We start from the raw sequence: 18,879 nt of genomic DNA on the forward strand, positions 1-18,879 counted from the left end.
GGTACTGTCCCCCTTTATTTACAACCACTTGCAGACCAGCCGCCACCTATATACGGCGGCAGGTAGGCAGGTTTCTGCAAATCGCTGTACCTGTACGGTGGTTCGCGGGAGCGATCCTGGGGGCGCGCTCCCACCCCCATTCGCCACAGGGGAAGCTGATGCATTGGGCCGGCACCCGCGATCGCTCCCTGTGGAGAGAGAACGGCGGTCAGCTGATGTAAACACAGCAGACCTTTGCTCTCTCAGAAATAATTTTTTTTTTATTATAGATTAAATATTATATATATATATAGGCATTTACTGGAACTCAGTGGCGCCTGGTGTATCCATTCGTCCGGCCCCCTAATCTACATGCGGGGTGCCGGACGCATAGAGTTCAATGGGAATTTTTCTTTTTTTTAGGCACGTGATTAGAGCCAGAGGCTCTCACAGGCTAAAAAAAAGGGTGGGCTCGGGGCGCAGAGCAGTGCACCCCGAGCCTACCCAGTTGTGTGACAATAGCGAATGAAAATTCCCTATTGTCACACGGATCCTCCTCCTGGCCAATCAGGAAGCGGGTTCTGAGACCCGTTACCCAATTGGCTGAAAAGCGAAGCCATGCCATTGGGCATGGAGAAGGAGGAGGAGGAGGGAGGAGACACAGAAGCCGCCGGCACCGCTGTCGCTGATGTCCAGGCAGGATGAGTGATCCTGTCCTGTCCTGGGGGTCCTGTCCTGGTGGTCCTGTCCTGTCCTGGGGGTCCTGTCCTGTCCTGGGGGTCCTGTCCTGGTGGTCCTGTCCTGGGGTCCTGTCCTGGTGGTCCTGTCCTGGGGGTCCTGTCCTGTCCTGGGGGTCCTGTCCTGGGGGTCCTGTCCTGTCCTGGGGGTCCTGTCCTGCCGTGGTCCAGGGTTGTCAGGCCTGGTGTGGTTCGGTGGGGGGTGTGTTTTGTGCGGTCCGTCCGCCGCTTCCCCCGGCCCATGGAGCACCAGCCGCCACTGCTGGAACTGATCCCATGTATTTCCCCCTGCAGCTGATAAAAGCTGGCTTCTCCTCCTCTCCTTTCTGCCGGCATTCAGCAGCTGCAGGGAGAAAATACAAGGGATCGGTATAAGTCGCCCCTTCTGTTCAGGTAGTGGCGGGAGAAGGTCATCTAGAGTCCAGGGCAAATATGCTAAATTGCGCCCTCCCCAAAATGTATGAGCATTCTGTGACAGCAAAAATCCCCCCCCCCCCCGGCTCCCCAAACAAAATTGAGCGCTAATCTGCATGCTTAGCTCAAATCCTCTCATTTCACATATGCTCCCAGCAAAATCCCCCCCCCCCCCCAATAAAAAAAATTCCCCCTTCCCAGCACAAATACTCTACCTCTTAAATTCACCTCTGGGAAAAGATACTCCCCCCCCCCCCCAGCACAAGTTACTCTCCCCAATCCCCCCATCCTATCACAAATCCCCCCCCCCCAAATTTCCCCTCCTAGCACAAATGCCCCCCAATCATCCCTACTAGCACAAATCCCCATCCTAAAAAGAAAAATGCCCCCTCCTAGCACAAATCACCTACCCCCCCCCCCCCACACACACACACACCATATTACCTTTTCTGGCACAGCCCCCCCAAATCCCCCCCTCCCAGCACAGATTACCCTCTCCCAATCCTCCATTCTAGCACAACCCCCCCCCCCCCCAAATCCCCCCCCCAGCACAAATGCCCCCAGTCATCCCTACAAGCACAAAACCTCCAAAATAAAAAAAATCCCCTCCTAGAACAACCCCCCCCCCCATAATTACTTTTCTAGCACAACACCCCAAATCCCCCCTCCCAGCTCAAATCACCCTCCCCCAATCCCCCATCCTAGCAACCCCCCCCAAAAAAAATGTCCCCTCCTAGCACAAATGCCCCCCCCCCGCCACAATCATCACTACTAGCACAAATCCCCCTCCAAAAACAATTTCCCCTCCCAGCACAAACTGCCTCTCCCCCCAACATATTACCTATTTCTAGCATAGCCCCCCCCCCTAAATCACCCCCTCCCAGCACAAATTACCCTTGCTCAATCCCCCATCCTAGCACAATCCCCTCCCCCCTAAAGTTCCCCTCCTAGCACAAATGCCCCCCAATCATCAGTACTAGCACAAAACCCCCTCCAAAATAAAAAAAAGTCCCCTCCAAGCACAACCCCCCCTACATATTTACTTTTTTCTAGCACAACCCCCCCAAATCCCCCTCCCAGAACAAATCACCTTTCCCAATCCCCCATCCTAGCAAACCCCCCCCCCCCCCAGAAAAAGATTTCCCCTCATAGCACAAATGCCCCCCAATCATCCCTACTAGCACAAATCCCCCTCCTAAATAAAAAAAAATTCCCCTCATGGCACAAATCCCCCTCCTAGCACATATACCCCCCAATAATCTCTACTAGCACATTTCCCCTCCCAAAAAAAAAAAATTCCCCTCCTAACACAAATCGCCTCCCCCCACCATATTACCTTTTTTAGCACAACTTTCCCCCCAAAATCCCCCCTCCCAGCACAGAATACCCTCTCCCAATCCCCCATCCTAGCGTAATCCCCCCAAATTCCCCCCCAGCACAAATGCCCCCAATTGTCCCTGCCAGCACTAATCCTCCTCCAAAATAAAAACTCCTCTCTTAGCTCAACCCCCCTCCCTCCCCCCCCCCCACCACCGTATTACCTTTCCTAGCACAACCCCCCAAATACCCCATCCTGGCACAAATCCTCTTCCCTCATCTCCCCTCTCAACATAAATCACCCCAAATCACCACTCCTAAAACACTTCCCCAAATTTTCCCTCCTGGAATAATGTTTACCTCCTACCGCCCCCCCCCCCAAATTCCCTCTTCCAACACCAATCCCCTCCCCCTCTCCACTATATTACCTTTTCTAGCACAACCCCCCTAAATCCCCCATCCTAGCACAAATCCTCTTCCCCAATCTCTCCTCTCAACACAAATCCCCCCAAACCACTACTCCTAGCACACCTCCCCAAATGTCCCCTCCTAGCAGACATCCCCTCCCCCTTATTACCTTTTCTAGAACAACTCCCCCTAATCCCCCATCCTAGCACAAATCCTCTTCCCCCCATCTCCCCTCTCAACACAAATCCCCCCAAATCACCACTCCTAGCACACCTCCCCAAATGTCCCCTCCTAGCTCCTAGCACAAATCCCCCCCCCCCTCACCATATTACCTTTTCTAGCACAACCCCCTCCCCCCAAATCCCCCATCCTAGCACAAATCCTCTTCCCCATCTCCCCTCTCAACACAAATCCCCCCAAATCCCCTCTCCTAGCACACCTCCCCAAATGTCCCCTCCTAGCACAAATCCCCTCTCTCCACCATATTACCTTTTCTAGCACAACCCCCCCCCCCCGCAAATTCCCCATCCTAGCACAAATCCTCCTCCCCCATCTCCCCTCTTAACACAAATCTCCCCAAATCACCTCTCCTAGCACACCTCCTCAAATGTCCCCTACTAAAACAATTATTACCTCCTACCGTGCCCCCCCCAATTACTCTCCCAACACAAATCCCCTCCCCCCAATCTCCTTGTGGTGCCCCCCGAACCTCACATGATACCACAGTGCCCAGGGCAGCCACCACAGTGCTCAGGGCAGCCTCCCCTCTTGCCCACCCCTTGTCCTAGCCCTGTGTCCAGGTTCTGCTGCCTTCTGCTGCCGGACCCCCCCCCCCCCCCCTGTGTTCAGCAAAATGCACCTTGGCCCGTGTAGAGAAAAATCCCTCCTCCACTTAGGAACCCTCATACAACACACAGGATTGGGGTTAGGGTTCCCTGGGTCCCATTGCTGTGCAGAGGTGAGAAGCCTCCACATTGTACAGCCAATGCAATGCAGAGACTCACAAATCACATAGGAAAACCGACGAGGCATGAGGTGCCGATGACATCATCCTTTGTCTGCAATGACATTGCATGCTCTGCTGTGCTCAGGACACTCTGACTCACATCCAGTCACCAAAATAAACCTCCAAAATCATTCATTCCTTGCCTCAAGGTTGAAGTGTGGGTGAGGGGTGCAATATAACTTCAACATTTCTTCACATACTTTATCAAGGTTGGCCCAGTGGCCTAATGGATAAGGCATCAGCCTCCGGAGCTGGGGATTGTGGGTTCAAGTCCCACCTGGGTCGTCTGATTTTTAGAATTAAATCTGGAAATTGATTATGTACTAAAAGAGAAATGAATGCCTAGAAGGTGATTTGAGTGTTTAAAATAATGAATTGCAACAAAGTATCCTTACACAGCAGATTGATGAATACAATGAATACATGGGCTGCATTCTCCCCATTGATATCTTATGGAATATAATTATTTGGTGAACTTGATTTGAATTTATTTATATTGAAGCCTAGCAGGTATGAATTGAGGCTTAGAACTACTAGAAAACAACATAATCTGCAAAGGGCAGACCAAAAAAAACTAAACAGGAATGCAAAGCTGATAAACATCTCCAGCAAACGCATTGTATATTCCTATAGATCATATTACAACTGATTGCAAGCTCCTGCATCACCGGACAAGCTGTCCCTTAATAGCTGAGCGCGCTAATTCATAATTGCAGCAGTTAGTTGATGAAGGTACATGTGAGGGGTGACAATAGTGAATCAAGCTGCATAATGTGCAATAGCTAGTTTGGATCATAACTACATAAAGCAGCACCATGCTGATACAGTTACACAAGATAGGATGACATCATCATTTACTACTGATTTGACCCTGAGCGAAGGTTTTCTTGCCCCCCCCCCCCCCCCCCCGGTTGCAGCATATATATCATTACTGCTCACTGATTGGTTGCTAGAGGCTACTGCAACATCCTTACCACTCACTGATTGCAGTGGCGGCCGGTGCGTTGGGGGCGCAGGGGCGTCCGGCCCCCTAATCTACATGCGAGGCGCCGGAAGCATAGATTTCTAAGGGGCTTTTTTTTTTAATCACCTGCTGCCTCACACTTCCTGCATGGAGCTTGCATGTTCTCCCTGTGCTTGCATAGGTTTCCTCCCACATTTTTAAAACATGCTGGTAGGTTACCTGGCTCCTGTCTAAACCGGCATTAATATTTGTGTTTATGTGAGACAGGGACCTTAGATTGCAAGCTCCTTGGGGACAGGGACTGATGTGAATGTACCATGAATCCAAAGTGCTGTGTAAATTACCATCGTTATGTATACGTGAAATAATTAAATAAATGAAAAAATATATATATATATACAGTCAGTAAACCATTTCTGGAACTTACTCCAAGAAGCGAGTGATGTAGTCTCTGCTGCAGCGGGACCAGGTCAGTGGAGAGGTGTCATAGAGAAGCTGCGGGGACATGATATGCGGTCTCTTCCCTCTGGGCTCACAGTCATTGCCATTGCCATCATGCTGAACACCAAAACTAGCTCACAAGAAAAGACAGATGAGTCAGGTAAGTCTGTGCATTACTTACATGGTGGGAGATAGAGAGACAGAGAAATACAAAGTAACATTGTTTATAAACATTGATCAGACAGGAGATAAAGAGATACAAAGCAACATTGTTTATAAACATTGATCCGACAGGAGATAGAGAGATACAAATTAACATTGTTTATAAACATTGATCAGACTGGCGATAGAGAGGTACAAAATAACATTGTTTATAAACATTGATCAGATGGGAGATAGAGAGATACAAAGTAACATTGTTTATAAACATTGATCAGACAGGAGATAGAGAGATACAAAGTAACATTGTTTATAAACATTGATCAGACAGGAGATAGAGAGATACTAAGTAACATTGTTTATAAACATTGATCAGATGGGAGATAGAGAGATACAAAGTAACATTGTTTATAAACATTGATCAGATGGGAGATAGAGAGATACAAAGTAACATTGTTTATAAACATTGATCAGACAGTAGAGAGATACAAAGAAACATTGTTTATAAACATTGATCAGACAGGAGATAGAGAGATACTAAGTAACATTGTTTATAAACATTGATCAGATGGGAGATAGAGAGATACAAACTAGCATTGTTTATAAACATTGATAAGATGGGAGATAGAGAGATACAAAGTAACATTGTTTATAAACATTGATCAGACTGGAGATAGAGAGGTACAAAGTAACATTGTTTATAAACATTGTTCAGACAGAAGACAGAGAGATACAAAGTAACTTGTTTGAAAACATAGTTTAAACAGGTGATAGAGAGATGCAAAGTAACATTGTTTATAAACATTGATCAGACAAGAGACAGAGATGCAAAGTAACTTGTTTATAAAGATTGTTCAAACAGGAGATAGAGAGATACAAAGTAACATTGTTTATCAATATTGTTCAGACAGAAGATAGAGAGATACAAATAACATTGTTTGAAAAACACTGATCAGACAGGAGATAGAGAGATACAAAGTAATATTTATAAACATTGTTCAGACAGAAGATAGAGATACAAAGTAACATTGTTTATAAACATTGATCATACAGGAATCACCACAATACAATGTAACACAGTTTAGAGATACGAAGTAACAATGTTTACAAACATTGTTAAGGTGGGAAATTGAGAGATACAAAGTAACATTGTTTATAAACATTGTTAAGGCAGGAGATAGAGAGATACAAGTTAACATTGTTTATAAGCATCGATCCATTAATGGGACGGAAGATATAGAGATACAAAGTAACATTGTTCAGATGGGAGATAGAGAGGTACAAACATTTTTTATAAAAATTGATTGGATGGGAGATATAAAAGTATATATACAATGTTACTTTGTATCTCTATATCTACTCTGTTTTATTCATATGCAGATGAAGAGATGGGCTTCCATCTGCAGATATTATCAATAAGACCCCGTTCACATCTGAGCGATTTAGAAACTGTTCAAGGCATGTTGAACGCGGTGCGATTTTAACACGATTGTTGTGCAACAAAACGTGTGCGGAAAAAATGCTCCTGCCAATTTCAATGCCAAAATGTGTTACATTAACTTCTTCAGTGCGACAAACGTGCATAGGGCAGCCCAATTAGGTGAATGTGAATGGGGCCATAAATCAACCTAACAAGTAGAAAAAAAAATGTTTGTTCATTTTATACAATGTGTTTATTTAATCCCTTATTACCCTCAGGTTACCCTAATCAGCTCCTTCTTCCCCTTCTCCCTTCAACTATTATTTTCCTGCTTTTTTTCTATGTCTGTTTTACTAACTATTATTAAAACTTTTCTTATTTTTATTTGTTTTTTGTTAGTTTTTTTTAGTGTCACATTTAAAAAAGTGCAAAATTAACAAAAAAAAAACCCAAAAACTTTTTTTTATTTGTAAAAAACTTTGCAGTGCTTTGTACCAGAATCATAATTTTAGTGTCATTGTAAAATGGGACGAATTATAGCATACGATGCATACTTTTATTCTAAAGTAACAAACTTTTTAAACAAACACTGGTCAAAAAAGCAAAAAGTGTTTTTTTTTTTAGTTTTGCTACTTTTTTAGGCTAAGTATCAAACAAAAAATTTTTTATTTTTTTTTCAAGACCTAATAATGAGAAAAAAATACTTTTTTTTACTTAAAAAAAACAATATATATATATTACTTTAGAGTGGTTCTAAAGTCATACACTTTTTTTTTTATTTACCTTCATGCATTCTCTGCATTAAGGTAAAAAAACTTTCCATGATCAGCTCACCTTAAATATTTACCTGGCTCCTCTTTTGCTCTTGCGCTGTGATCATCTGCAGCAGCGCTGCTCTCTCTCCCTCTTCACACAGGACACAGAGGCAGCATCTAAAGCCATTGGCTCCTGCTGCTGTCAATCAAATCCTGTGAGGAGGCAGCGGGGAGTGGGGCTGCGCCGCACAGTGTGTGTCTATGGACACACACAGCACAGCTCGGGAGTGCGTCAGCACAAGTGCCCCCACAGCGCACACAGCTTGCTATGGGGGCACTCAGAGCAGAGGAGGAATGGACAGCCCTGGTGGGAGACCCCAGAAGAGGAGGTGGGGGGCTGCCCTGTGCAATACCATTGCACAGAGAAAATAAGTATAATATGCATTTACAATCGCTCTAGGCAACAACAGAGTTATTGCCAAATTAACGTGTCCATAGTAGAAGTGTAAAAACGTCTTTGGTCCATAGGGGACGTACAGCCATGGCCATTCGTTTTGAGAATGGCACAAATATTAATTTTCACAAAGTCTCCTGCCTCAGTGTTTTTAGATCTTTTTGTTAGATGTTACTATGGGATACTGAAGTAATTACAAGCATTTCATGATTTTCAAAAGCTTTTATTGACAATTAGATGAAATTTATACAAAGGGTCAATATTAGCAGCGTTGACCCTTCTTTTTCATCAAGACCTCTGCAATTCCCCCTGGCATGCTGCCAATCAACTGGCAACTGACTGATGGCAACCCATTCTTGCATAATTAATGCTTGAAGTATGGATTTTTCCTGGTGAACCAGTAGGCTGCAGTCTTATGATTATTCAATTGAATTATGGGGTCTATTTATAAAAATCTGCTGTGTGAACCTCTTAAGCATGTGCACAGCCGTCCCACAGAACCCCCCATTGCGTCTAATATGTGCATCTCCTATGATTGTCAGTGCCATCTAGAGGCCATAATGCAGTATTTTTCTGATTACGGTAAGTCAGGAAAATACCTCATTATTGTCACTAGATGGAGCTGCCTATCATAAGATTTACACATAGTGGATTATTCTTGATGGTTGAGTGAAATCCTAGGCATTTGCACAGCACATTTCTTTTTTCAATAGACCCCTAAGAGTTTAGGATAACATCTGTGGGTTATTTACCTGTGTCCCAGTTCATGAGTGACTGTGAATGCTGTAGGCAGACCTGTATCTTCATTAATGTTGCAGCTACGGTGTGCTTGGCACATGCCAGACACATGGGAGAGACCAAGGGTTTCACATGGGCGATTCATAGAGGCACAGATGTCTCTTCTGTAGCAACAAGAAATACAACTATTAGTACCGGCTTCCCACCTATAATTGTGTCTTCACACTGATCAATTCTGCACTGACTATGGAAGCAAAGCATACAAGTCTTTGTAAGTGGCTGCCTAATATCTGTGTAACTTAGGTAAAAAATGATGGTCTAAAGCAGCCATTCTCAACCAGGGTTCCAGAGGGTCTTTAAATTGTGACCTCTCATTTGATGGTGCCTGGATAATTCAGGGTTCAAAGCCACGAGGCACAACCAATGGCTTGACTCCAATGATCTTTTTAGCTGTCTGTAAGGGTATCAATCTAACCACCACAATAAGGGTGGCATTCTTCCCAATGGCCAACAATGAAAGGGACATTCTTTCCATTGACCACCAATGTAAGGGGCATTCTTCCCAATGGCCAACAATGAAAGGGGCATTCTTCCCACTGACCACCAATGTGAGGGGCATTCTTCCAAACTGATCACCAATGTAAGGGACATTCTTCCCATTGACCACCAATGTAAGGGACATTCTTCCCACTGACCACCAATGTAAGGGACATTCTTCCAACTGATCACCAATGTAAGGAGCATTCTTTCCACTAACCACCAATTAAAGGGGCATTCTTCCCACTGACCACCAATGTAAGGGACATTCTTCCCACTGACCACCAATGTAAGGAGCATTCTTCCCACTGACCACCAATGTAAGGAACATTCTTCCCGCTGACCACCAATGTAAGGAACATTCTTCCCACTGATCACCAATGTAAGGGACATTCTTCCTACTGACTAACAATGTAAGGGACATTCTTCCCACTGACCCCCAATGTAAGGAACATTCTTCCCACTGACTACCAATGTAAGGGACATTCTTCCCACTGACTACCAATGTAAGGAACATTCTTCCCACTGACCACCAATGTAAGGAACATTCTTCCCACTGACCACCAATGTAAGGGACATTCTTCCCACTGACTACCAATGTAAGGAACATTCTTCCCACTGACCACCAATGTAAGGGACATTCTTCCTACTGACTACCAATGTAAGGAACATTCTTCCTACTGACCACCAATGTAAGAGACATTCTTCCCACTGACCACCAATGTAAGAGACATTCTTCCCACTGACCACCAATGTAAGAGACATTCTTCCCACTGACCACCAATGTAAGGAGCATTCTTCCCACTGACCACCAATGTAAGAGACATTCTTCCCACTGACCACCAATGTAAGAGACATTCTTCCCACTGACCACCAATGTAAGGAGCATTCTTCTCACTAACCACCACTATAAGTAACATTCTGGTGTGATTGGGAGGAATGGTGCCCATTATTGGTGTAAATTGTGGATGGAATAGTGCTGGCCCCAGGGCCGCAGTTTGGAGACCACTGGTCTAGAACTACATACTGTTATGACTAACCTGTCTACAAATGGAGCAGAAAGTTCTGCAGATGTACAGCAAGAAGAATTCAACTCTCATGTGTGAAATGTCAGAATGAATAATACCCGTGCAGCCTACACCAACCAATCCTAGTTTCCATTTCACACAGTAACACATGGGATCTGATTGGCTGCAATATAGGACCAAGACAGTTAAGTTTTCCAAACCCTTTGATACATTAACTTTTGTTGGCTTGTCCGGTCACCTGGTAAGAAGAACAGCCACATCATGGTGTAAAGGGTGATCTTCGCTCTTCATATTGATGCTCTTCTGCCATTTGCAGAAGCTGCGCAGAGAGTTGTCAGCATGATGAGTAATCTTCAGCTCCTCCTACAAAATGAGGAAAATCCTCCAATTATATAGATAGAACACCTGTCTATCATCATACCTTCCTCTATTGTAAACAGAGGAGGACTGAGCCAGGGGGCAGGGGGGCAATTGCCCCCCGGGCCGCTCTGATGCCCTGTAAAAAGGCTGCACCCCTTCTGAGACAGACATGCCTAAAAAATTTCTGGTGAAGAGAAGTAAAACCTAGTCCCCATCGCTGACCTAGTCCCCATCGCTGACCTAGTCCCCATCGCTGACCTAGTCCCCACAGCTGAGTGCGGGTTGAAAACAAGGACAGAGCACAGCCCCCCCCCCCCCCAACATGGATGCTGTAAACTGTGTCTGAGCAGAGGCCAGTTTCATGACCCACTGGACACTCTACTCCCCCTGTCCAGCCCCAACTAAGCTGTCCCAGCTCCCCCCAACTGCCCCTTCCTGGCCACATTGGGAACCCGGATTCGGCAGGTGGGTAGAGAGTACCTGAAGCTTGGAATGGGGATCAGGAGGAGGCCAGAAGAGAGGAAGTAGGAGGGGGGGGGGCTCTGGTTTGTACTTGCCCCCTGGGCCGAAAGTTGCCAGTCAGCCCGATTGTAAACTTCTTACAATTTTTAAAAATTACTTATCACCATTTTTAAAAACTTTCTTTTACAATTTGTTATTTTTACCCTACTTTTACATTTTTTTTATATATATATATATATATATACACATTTTTTTTTAGAACGCTGTTGGGGGGGGGCCTTGGTGAGATATCAGTCATAAACAGGCCCCTGGCATCTCATGTTTGAGACAAAGAAAGGAATTTAGGACACAGTTTCTACATATCTTTTCTCTGTAGCCTCAGCTACACTGAAAATGAATGAACGGGACACAGATGCTCATGTTCATTCATAAACTGGAGAATAGTAAACACAGTTTGCTATGCACAGTTATCAATGGACACAGGAGAGATCCATACTGATCAATCACTTTGTCCATTAAAAAAAGGAAGGGGCCAGTAAATTACATATTTATCGGCCGCTTCCTCTGCTCTCTGTCCTGACACATCTTCTGTACCCGCGGCAGCTGTGGAAGCTGGCAGCATCATTGGAAAGGGTGGGTGACATAGTGACAGGAGGGCAGATGGGGTGGATCAGGAGCAGGCAGAGCAGGGAGGGCATTGGTGCAGTGGAAGCAATTACAGTAATGATGCCCTGTGTAAACGTCTCTCCCTGCAGCAGCTGATAGCTGGCGGGAGGGAGAAAAACTGTCTTTCAGCTGCTGCTGTATTTACCCTCCGCCCGACAGCACCGATTGCCCCTGCTATTCGTGCCCCCCCATGTGCCCGGCCCCTTACAGGAGGACTGGTAGTTCCCCTCAATCAGCGGCCCTGGTCTTGGCTCCTCCAAGGCCTGAACCACCAATATAGAAGACTTTTGCAATATTATACTGCACAAAGCAAGTATGCTAACACATTTCAAGTGATATACCCTCTTCATCAGAGCTCTGATGAAGAGGATTTATCTATAGGAACGCGTTAGGATGCTTTCTTACTGCAGTCTAGTATTGCAAAGATCTTCTTCGGGCCTTGGAGGCACCAAGAAATCAATTTCTAAGATTAATTTATGCTTGTTTTGTGAGTATATATTTTTTTCTTTTATTAATAAATGGTGTTTTGAGATAATACACTAGGCTGGGGTGCCCTTCTTCCTGTTTTTTCATCTAGATTGAAATATTTCACCTATCTTAGGTATATTTCACCTATCCTACAAGTCTCTCAGCTCCCAGTCAGGTTTCTGTGCTATGGCCTTTCCTACTTCAGCACTAATGTGGTCAGTGGTGTATTTTGGTTTTGTGCTGCCCTAGGCAAGACTAAAATTGGGCGCCCACCCCCCCCCCCCCTTCCTCCTCCTATGTACATTTGTCCCACCCCTTCCTATTTAACAGATGTGACTTTCTCCAAAATCGAAGGACTCCAAGTCCCAACAAGGACCCCTGAGATCTCACGAGAGGAGGGTGGGAGAGAGAGAGATGGGGGGATGGGTAAGGGAGGGTGAAGAGGAGATGAGAGAAAGAGGGAGAGAGAGAGAGGGGGGGGAAGTGGTGGGAGAGAGAGAGAGAAGGTGGTGTGTGTGAGAGAGAGAGAGAGAGGGGTGGTGGTGAGAGAAAGAGGGAGAGAAAGAGAGAAAGAGGGTGGTGAGAGAGGGAGAGAGGGTGGTGAGAGAGAGAGGGTGGTGAGAGATAGAGAGGGTGGTGGGAGAGAGAGAGGGGGGATGAGAGAGAGAGAGGGGGGATGAGAGAGAGAGAGCGAAAGCGTGGTGGGAGAGAAAGAGAAAGAGGGTGGTGGGAGAGGGAGAGAGAGAGAGAAAGGGGGAATGAGAGAGAGGGGGGATGAGAGAGAAAGAGAGGGGGGATGAGAGAGAGAGAGAGGGGGGATGAGAGAGAGAGAGGGGGGATGAGAGAGAGAGAGAGGGGGATGAGAGAGAGAAAGGGAGGATGAGAAAGAGAGTGTGGTGGGAGAGAGAGAGAAAGCGCGTGGTGGGAGGGGGGGTGAGAGAGAGAGGGGGGGGTGACAGAGAGGGGGGTGGGTGAGAGAGAGGGGGAATGGAGAGAGAGGGGGTGAAAGAAAGAGGGAGAGTAGGAGAGAGAGGGGGGGGTGGAAGAGAGAGAGGGGGGGTGGTGGGAGAGAGAGGGGGTGGGAGAGAGAGGAAGAAGGGAGTGGGGGAGAGAGGGTGGGAGAGAGAGGGAGAGGGGGTGGAGGGGAGCTCTAGGCGCGGAGGAGGAGGAAGTTAAATCCTTGTCCACTTTGAATTATGGGCAGGGCCAGGAAGTCCTGGCCGTGACGCCACTGGTTGCTAGATGCCAGGCGGCTCTAGCAACCAGTGACCAATAGAGTCTCAGATGGAGGCGGAAGCTGCTATTTTGATGCCCCCCCCCCCCCCCCCGCAGAGTGCCGCCCTAGGCCAGGGCTTTGTTGGCCTAGGCCAAAATACAGCACTGAATGTGGTGTGTGCTTTATATTATCCTACTGGTAGACTACTCTACGCTCCCTCATGTTTACCTCCCTTTATTCTCTTGTTCCATTGCCCCATTGGCTGATGCATGTCAATAGATGCCTTTCGGTGTTACCTCCTCATTCTCTAGCAGGATCAGGCGCACAATAACAACGTTTATCCTGTTTCCAATGCTAGCGTCATGGAAGAGCCCAGCAACCTGCAAGAAAAGATCCCAACATGTGAGTCAACCAGTGAAAGAAGACATATTCTGAAAGAGTAAAATGTCAAATTTGTTACGGTATCCAAACAAATATAACCCATTGCCCAACCCAAGCCCGCAGCACTACTCCAAACCTGTCCACCAATAGACAGGGTGCCGACTCAAAAAACGTATCTTGGTTCACCATTGTAGAGAGCAGATGAATAAAAGCCACATTCCGATCTCTACTCTTTCAAGTATAAACAATATAGCTTTTTTTCCCCCTTGAGGAAGTCACATGACTGGTGATGAAACACATCGGAGCAGGGCTTGTGACGTCATCATGCCGGACCTGAAGTGAGGCTGTCCAGTAAGCTTAAGAGGGGATATTGGCTTGAGAAGCTGTGAAACTCCTTAAGACACCAGCGGACCCATACATGCTATATATCATTGTGCACAGATTTAAGTGCACTTTTTAATGTGAGTAGTTTTATTGTGAGTAGTTGAGTAGGTGGTTTCAATGTGAGTAGTTGAGTAGGTGGTTTCAATGTGAGTAGTTGAGTAGGTCGTTTTATTGTGAGTAGTTGAGTAGGATAGTTTTATTGTGAGTAGTTGAGAAGGTCATCATGCCAGACCAGAAGTGATGTGCAGTAACCCTAAGAGGTGCACTCATACATACTATATATCATTGTGCATTGATTTTAGTGCACTTGTTATTGTGAGTAGTTTGATTGTGAGTAGTTGAGTAGGTGGCTTTAATGTGAATAGTTGAGCAGGTGCTTTTAAGGTTAGTAGTGTAGGTCATCATGCCAGACCAGAAGGGACAATGTTTAGTAACCCTAAGAGTTGACTTTGGCTTGAGAGGCTGTAAAGCTCTTTAAGGAGCGAGTGCACTCATATTTGCTATATATCGTCGTTATGTGAGTAGTTTTCTGTGAGTAGTTGAGTAGGTGGTTTTAATGTGAGTAGTTGAGTAGGTGGTTTTAATGTGAGTAGTTGAGTAGGCCATTATGCCAGACCAGAAGTGATGCTGTCCAGTAACCCGAAGAGGTGATATTGACTTGAGAGGCTGTAAAACTCCTTAAGACACCAGTGCACCCATACATGCTATATATCATTGTGCAGAGATTTTAGTGCACTTTTTAATGCGAGTAGTTTTATTGTGAGTAGTTGAGTAGGTCTTTATGCCAGACCAGAAGTGACACTGTCTAGTAACCCTAAGAGGTGATATTGGCTTGAGAGGCTGTGAAACTCCTTAAGTGACCAGTGCACCCATATATGCTATCTAATATTGTGCACAGATTTTAGTACACTCTTTCATGTGAGTAGTTTTCTGTGAGTAGTTGGGAAGGTCATCATGCCAGACCAGAAGTGACAATGTTCAGTAACCCTAAGAGGTGACATTGGCTTGAGAGGCTGTAAAGCCCCTTAAGGGACCAGTGTGTGAGTAGTTTTAATGGGAGTAGTTTTAATGTAAGTAGTTGAGAAGGTAGTTTTAATGGGAGTAGTTGAGTAGGTCATCATGCCAGACCAGAAGTGACAATGTTCAGTAACCCTAAGAGGTGACATTGGCTTGAGAGGCTGTAAAGCTCCTTAAGGGGCCAGTGTGTGAGTAGTTTTAATGTGAGTAGTTGAGTAGGTCATCATGCCGGAGCAGAAGTGATGCTGTCCAATGACCCTAGGAGGTGATATTGGCTTGAGAGGCTGTAGAGCTCCTTAAGGGCCCAGTGCACCCATACATGCTGTATATCATTGTGCATAGGTTTTAGTGCACTTTTTAATGTGAGTAGTTTTCGTGTTTTTTAATAAATGTTGAAAGTTTATATATTTTAAACACGATGATGGCCTTTCTTGGTTCTTTGTGAGTATAAATGTGAGCAGAGAATCCCATCCTGGTGGTCTGGATAACGAAGTTTGGAGAATCCTATATGATGAATTTGAAGAACTGCCATCTGGAAAGGATTAAATCCCCCTGGTGAGGAAAGCGCATATAGACCTATTTGCTATAGAGGTCATATATTTGAGGTGAGTGGATTGTTTGACTGGTGGAGGGCCGCACGTTGTAATTCATTTAACAGGATTACAAAGTTCACACGGACACAAAAATTACTTTTTCAGAGACTTTGTTGTTTTAAGATTATTTCACTTTTGGGACTGTATGAAAGGTTTTTATCATTATTAATCTTTGAATACATTTAATATTTCTAATAACTATGGGGGTTATTTACTAAAGCTGGAGAGTGCAAAATATGGTCCAATTCTGCATAAAAACCAATCAGCTTTCAGGTTTTGTTGCCAAAGCTTAACCACTTAAGCCCCGGAAGATTTTATCCCCTCCCTGACCAGGGCCTATTTTGCGATTCGGCACTGCGTGACTTTAACAGACAATTGCGCGGTCATGCGACGCTGTACCTAAACTAATTTGACGTCCTTTTTTCCCCACAAACAGAGCTTTCTTTTGGTGGTATTTGATCACCTGTGCGATTTTTTGATCATGCGCTATAAACAAAAAAAGAGCGTCAATTTTGCAAAAATAACAATATTTTTCACCTTTTTTTTATATGAAATTCCCCCCCCCCCAAAAAAAAATGTAAAAATCAAAATTTTTTAACATTTTCGGCCAATTTGTTTTATGCTACATATGTTTGGTAAAAAAAATTGCAAAAAGCGTATTTTGATTGGTTTGCGCAAAAGTTATCGCGTTTACTAACAAAGGGAAAGATTTTTGTCATTTTTGTTGTTTTTTTTTTTAACGCGTAATGGCGGCGATCTGCAATTTTTTTCGCGGAACTGCGACATTGCGACGGACAGATCGGACCCTTGACTGACACTTTTGACACTTTTGGGGTTACCAGTGACATTACTGCAGTAATCAGTGCTATACATATGCACTGTTACTGTAAAATGACACTGGCAGTGAAGGGGTTAACTTTTTTTGAGAGGGAGGGGTTATGTGTGTCCCTAGGGGCGTGATTCTAACTGTGATTGGCTGTGGCTTGAGCTGTAGGAACACTGATCAACGGTCCTACATAGTAGAACCGTATAATCACTATTCCTACACAGGGGAGAATGACAGGCGGCTTGTTTACATCAGCCGCCTGCCTTTCTCCCTCTGCACCGACGATCGCCGAGTGACCGGCGGACATCGGGTTCAACGGTCACACGCGCGTGGGGGGGCCCGTGACCGCGTGGGAGCGCGCCTCCGGTGGCGCGTGCTCGCTCCCTAGACCCTCGCAGGCTAGCGACGTAGCCCTACGTCGCTCTGCCTGTGAGGGGCTGACCGCCGCAGTAAATAGTTGTGTGGCGGTCAGCAAGCGGTTAAAGGGTAACTCCACTTTCATGGGGAAAAAAATAGCAAATAAAGAAAAAACAATATAGCGTATACAATAGTGACAAAAATCATATTGTAATTGAATGTTATTAAAAATGACCTTTTATTTTCAATCTGTGGCTCTTGTATTTTTCTGCAAATTCAATGCAATATGGCCACATGGAGCTGTTCTGTACACAGAATGTATACTGACCACACCCCCAGAAACATAATTTCCTGCTATTGTGATTGGCTCACCAATTTCCCCAGAAGTCTGCACTAAGATACAAGTCAGATTTCTGGCATCCCCTGCAACAAAAATGTCATTTTTGGTGAGATCCTCCCAATAGGAACACGTCTAAAGGGATGCAGAGCCTGCAGGTTTCCTCATTAGAGCCCTGCAGCTACCACAGCTGATAGATAATTATGAAACCACTCCCATTAGACCCACTCAGGACAGAGGAACAAACAATGATTTTTTCTGAATAACAAAAGGTAGGAATCTGCAACAAAGTTTGTTACAATCCTTGTAATGTACAGAGATCACCCAGAGGGGAATGTTTTTTTTTCAACAAAGTGGAGTTACGCTTTAAATCACCCACTCTGTGATGATTGATACCCCACATACATCAATATCAGAAATATATAACCTATTAATAATTTAATGATAATGTTATTACTTTGCCAGGTTTGCTTATTCTCACCATGTTCATGATGGTCAACACGTAGTTTTCTACGTTGCTACTTCCATGATATTCCACCATCTTGGGATCAGCAACAACCAAAGTCTCCACCCATTTTTCCTTGCTGATGGAACGGCGGGATATAGGGCGCTCTCTACTTTGTTTTTGTGATTGCTCCCAGCGTTCCCTTCTTCTTTCCCATTTATCATATGAGTCTGGAGTCTCTGAGTGAAGAAGAGATTAGAGATGTTACCAAAAGCGTTCTTAGGTCTGAGGCACTGGATTCAGATCTTTGGTGTTCTGGCCTACAAAATACGCAGGGGGTTCTTCACTGTGAGAGCAGTAAGGATGTGGAATTCTCTTCCGCAAACAGTCGTATCAGCAGGGAGCATTGATAGTTTCAAAAAACTATTAGATGGGCACCTTAAAGACCACAACATACAGGGGTATACAATGTACAACATACAGGGGTATACAATGTACAACATACAGGGGTATACAATGTACAACATACAGGGGTATACAATGTACAACATACAGGGGTATACAATGCACAACATACAGGGGTATACAATGTATAACATACAGGGGTATACAATGTACAACATACAGGGGTATACAATGTATAACATACAGGGGTATACAATGCACAACATACAGGGGTATACAATGTATAACATACAGGGGTATACAATGTACAACATACAGGGGTATACAATGTATAACATACAGGGGTATACAATGCACAACATACAGGGGTATACAATGCACAACATACAGGGGTATACAATGTACAACACACAGGGGTATACAATTTACAACATACAGGGGTATACAATGTATAACATACAGAGGTATGCAATGTACAACATACAGGGGTATACAATGTACAACATACAGGGGTATGCAATGTACAGCATACAGGGGTATACAATGTACAACATACAGGGGTATACAATGTACAACATACAGGGGTATACAATGTACAACATACA

At 44.9% G+C, this 18,879-nt stretch overlaps 1 protein-coding gene across 1 annotated transcript in view; it reads right to left on the bottom strand.

Annotated features, from left to right (window-relative positions):
- ADAMTS7 (ADAM metallopeptidase with thrombospondin type 1 motif 7) overlaps positions 1-18,879 on the bottom strand; it is a gene marked incomplete at its 5' end in the record, with an annotated part of 217,485 nt that overhangs the window by 144,957 nt on the left and 53,649 nt on the right. Inside the window, 5 exon segments of the mRNA XM_082252994.1 lie at positions 5,253-5,396; positions 8,807-8,956; positions 10,596-10,720; positions 13,826-13,909; positions 17,906-18,108. Of these exon segments, the coding sequence (XP_082109120.1) occupies positions 5,253-5,396; positions 8,807-8,956; positions 10,596-10,720; positions 13,826-13,909; positions 17,906-18,108 (706 nt within the window).

The sequence above is a fragment of the Pelophylax lessonae genome (assembly GCF_965119305.1).
Source record: "Pelophylax lessonae genome assembly, chromosome: 4".
In the NCBI taxonomy this organism is placed as follows: Eukaryota; Metazoa; Chordata; class Amphibia; order Anura; family Ranidae; genus Pelophylax; species Pelophylax lessonae.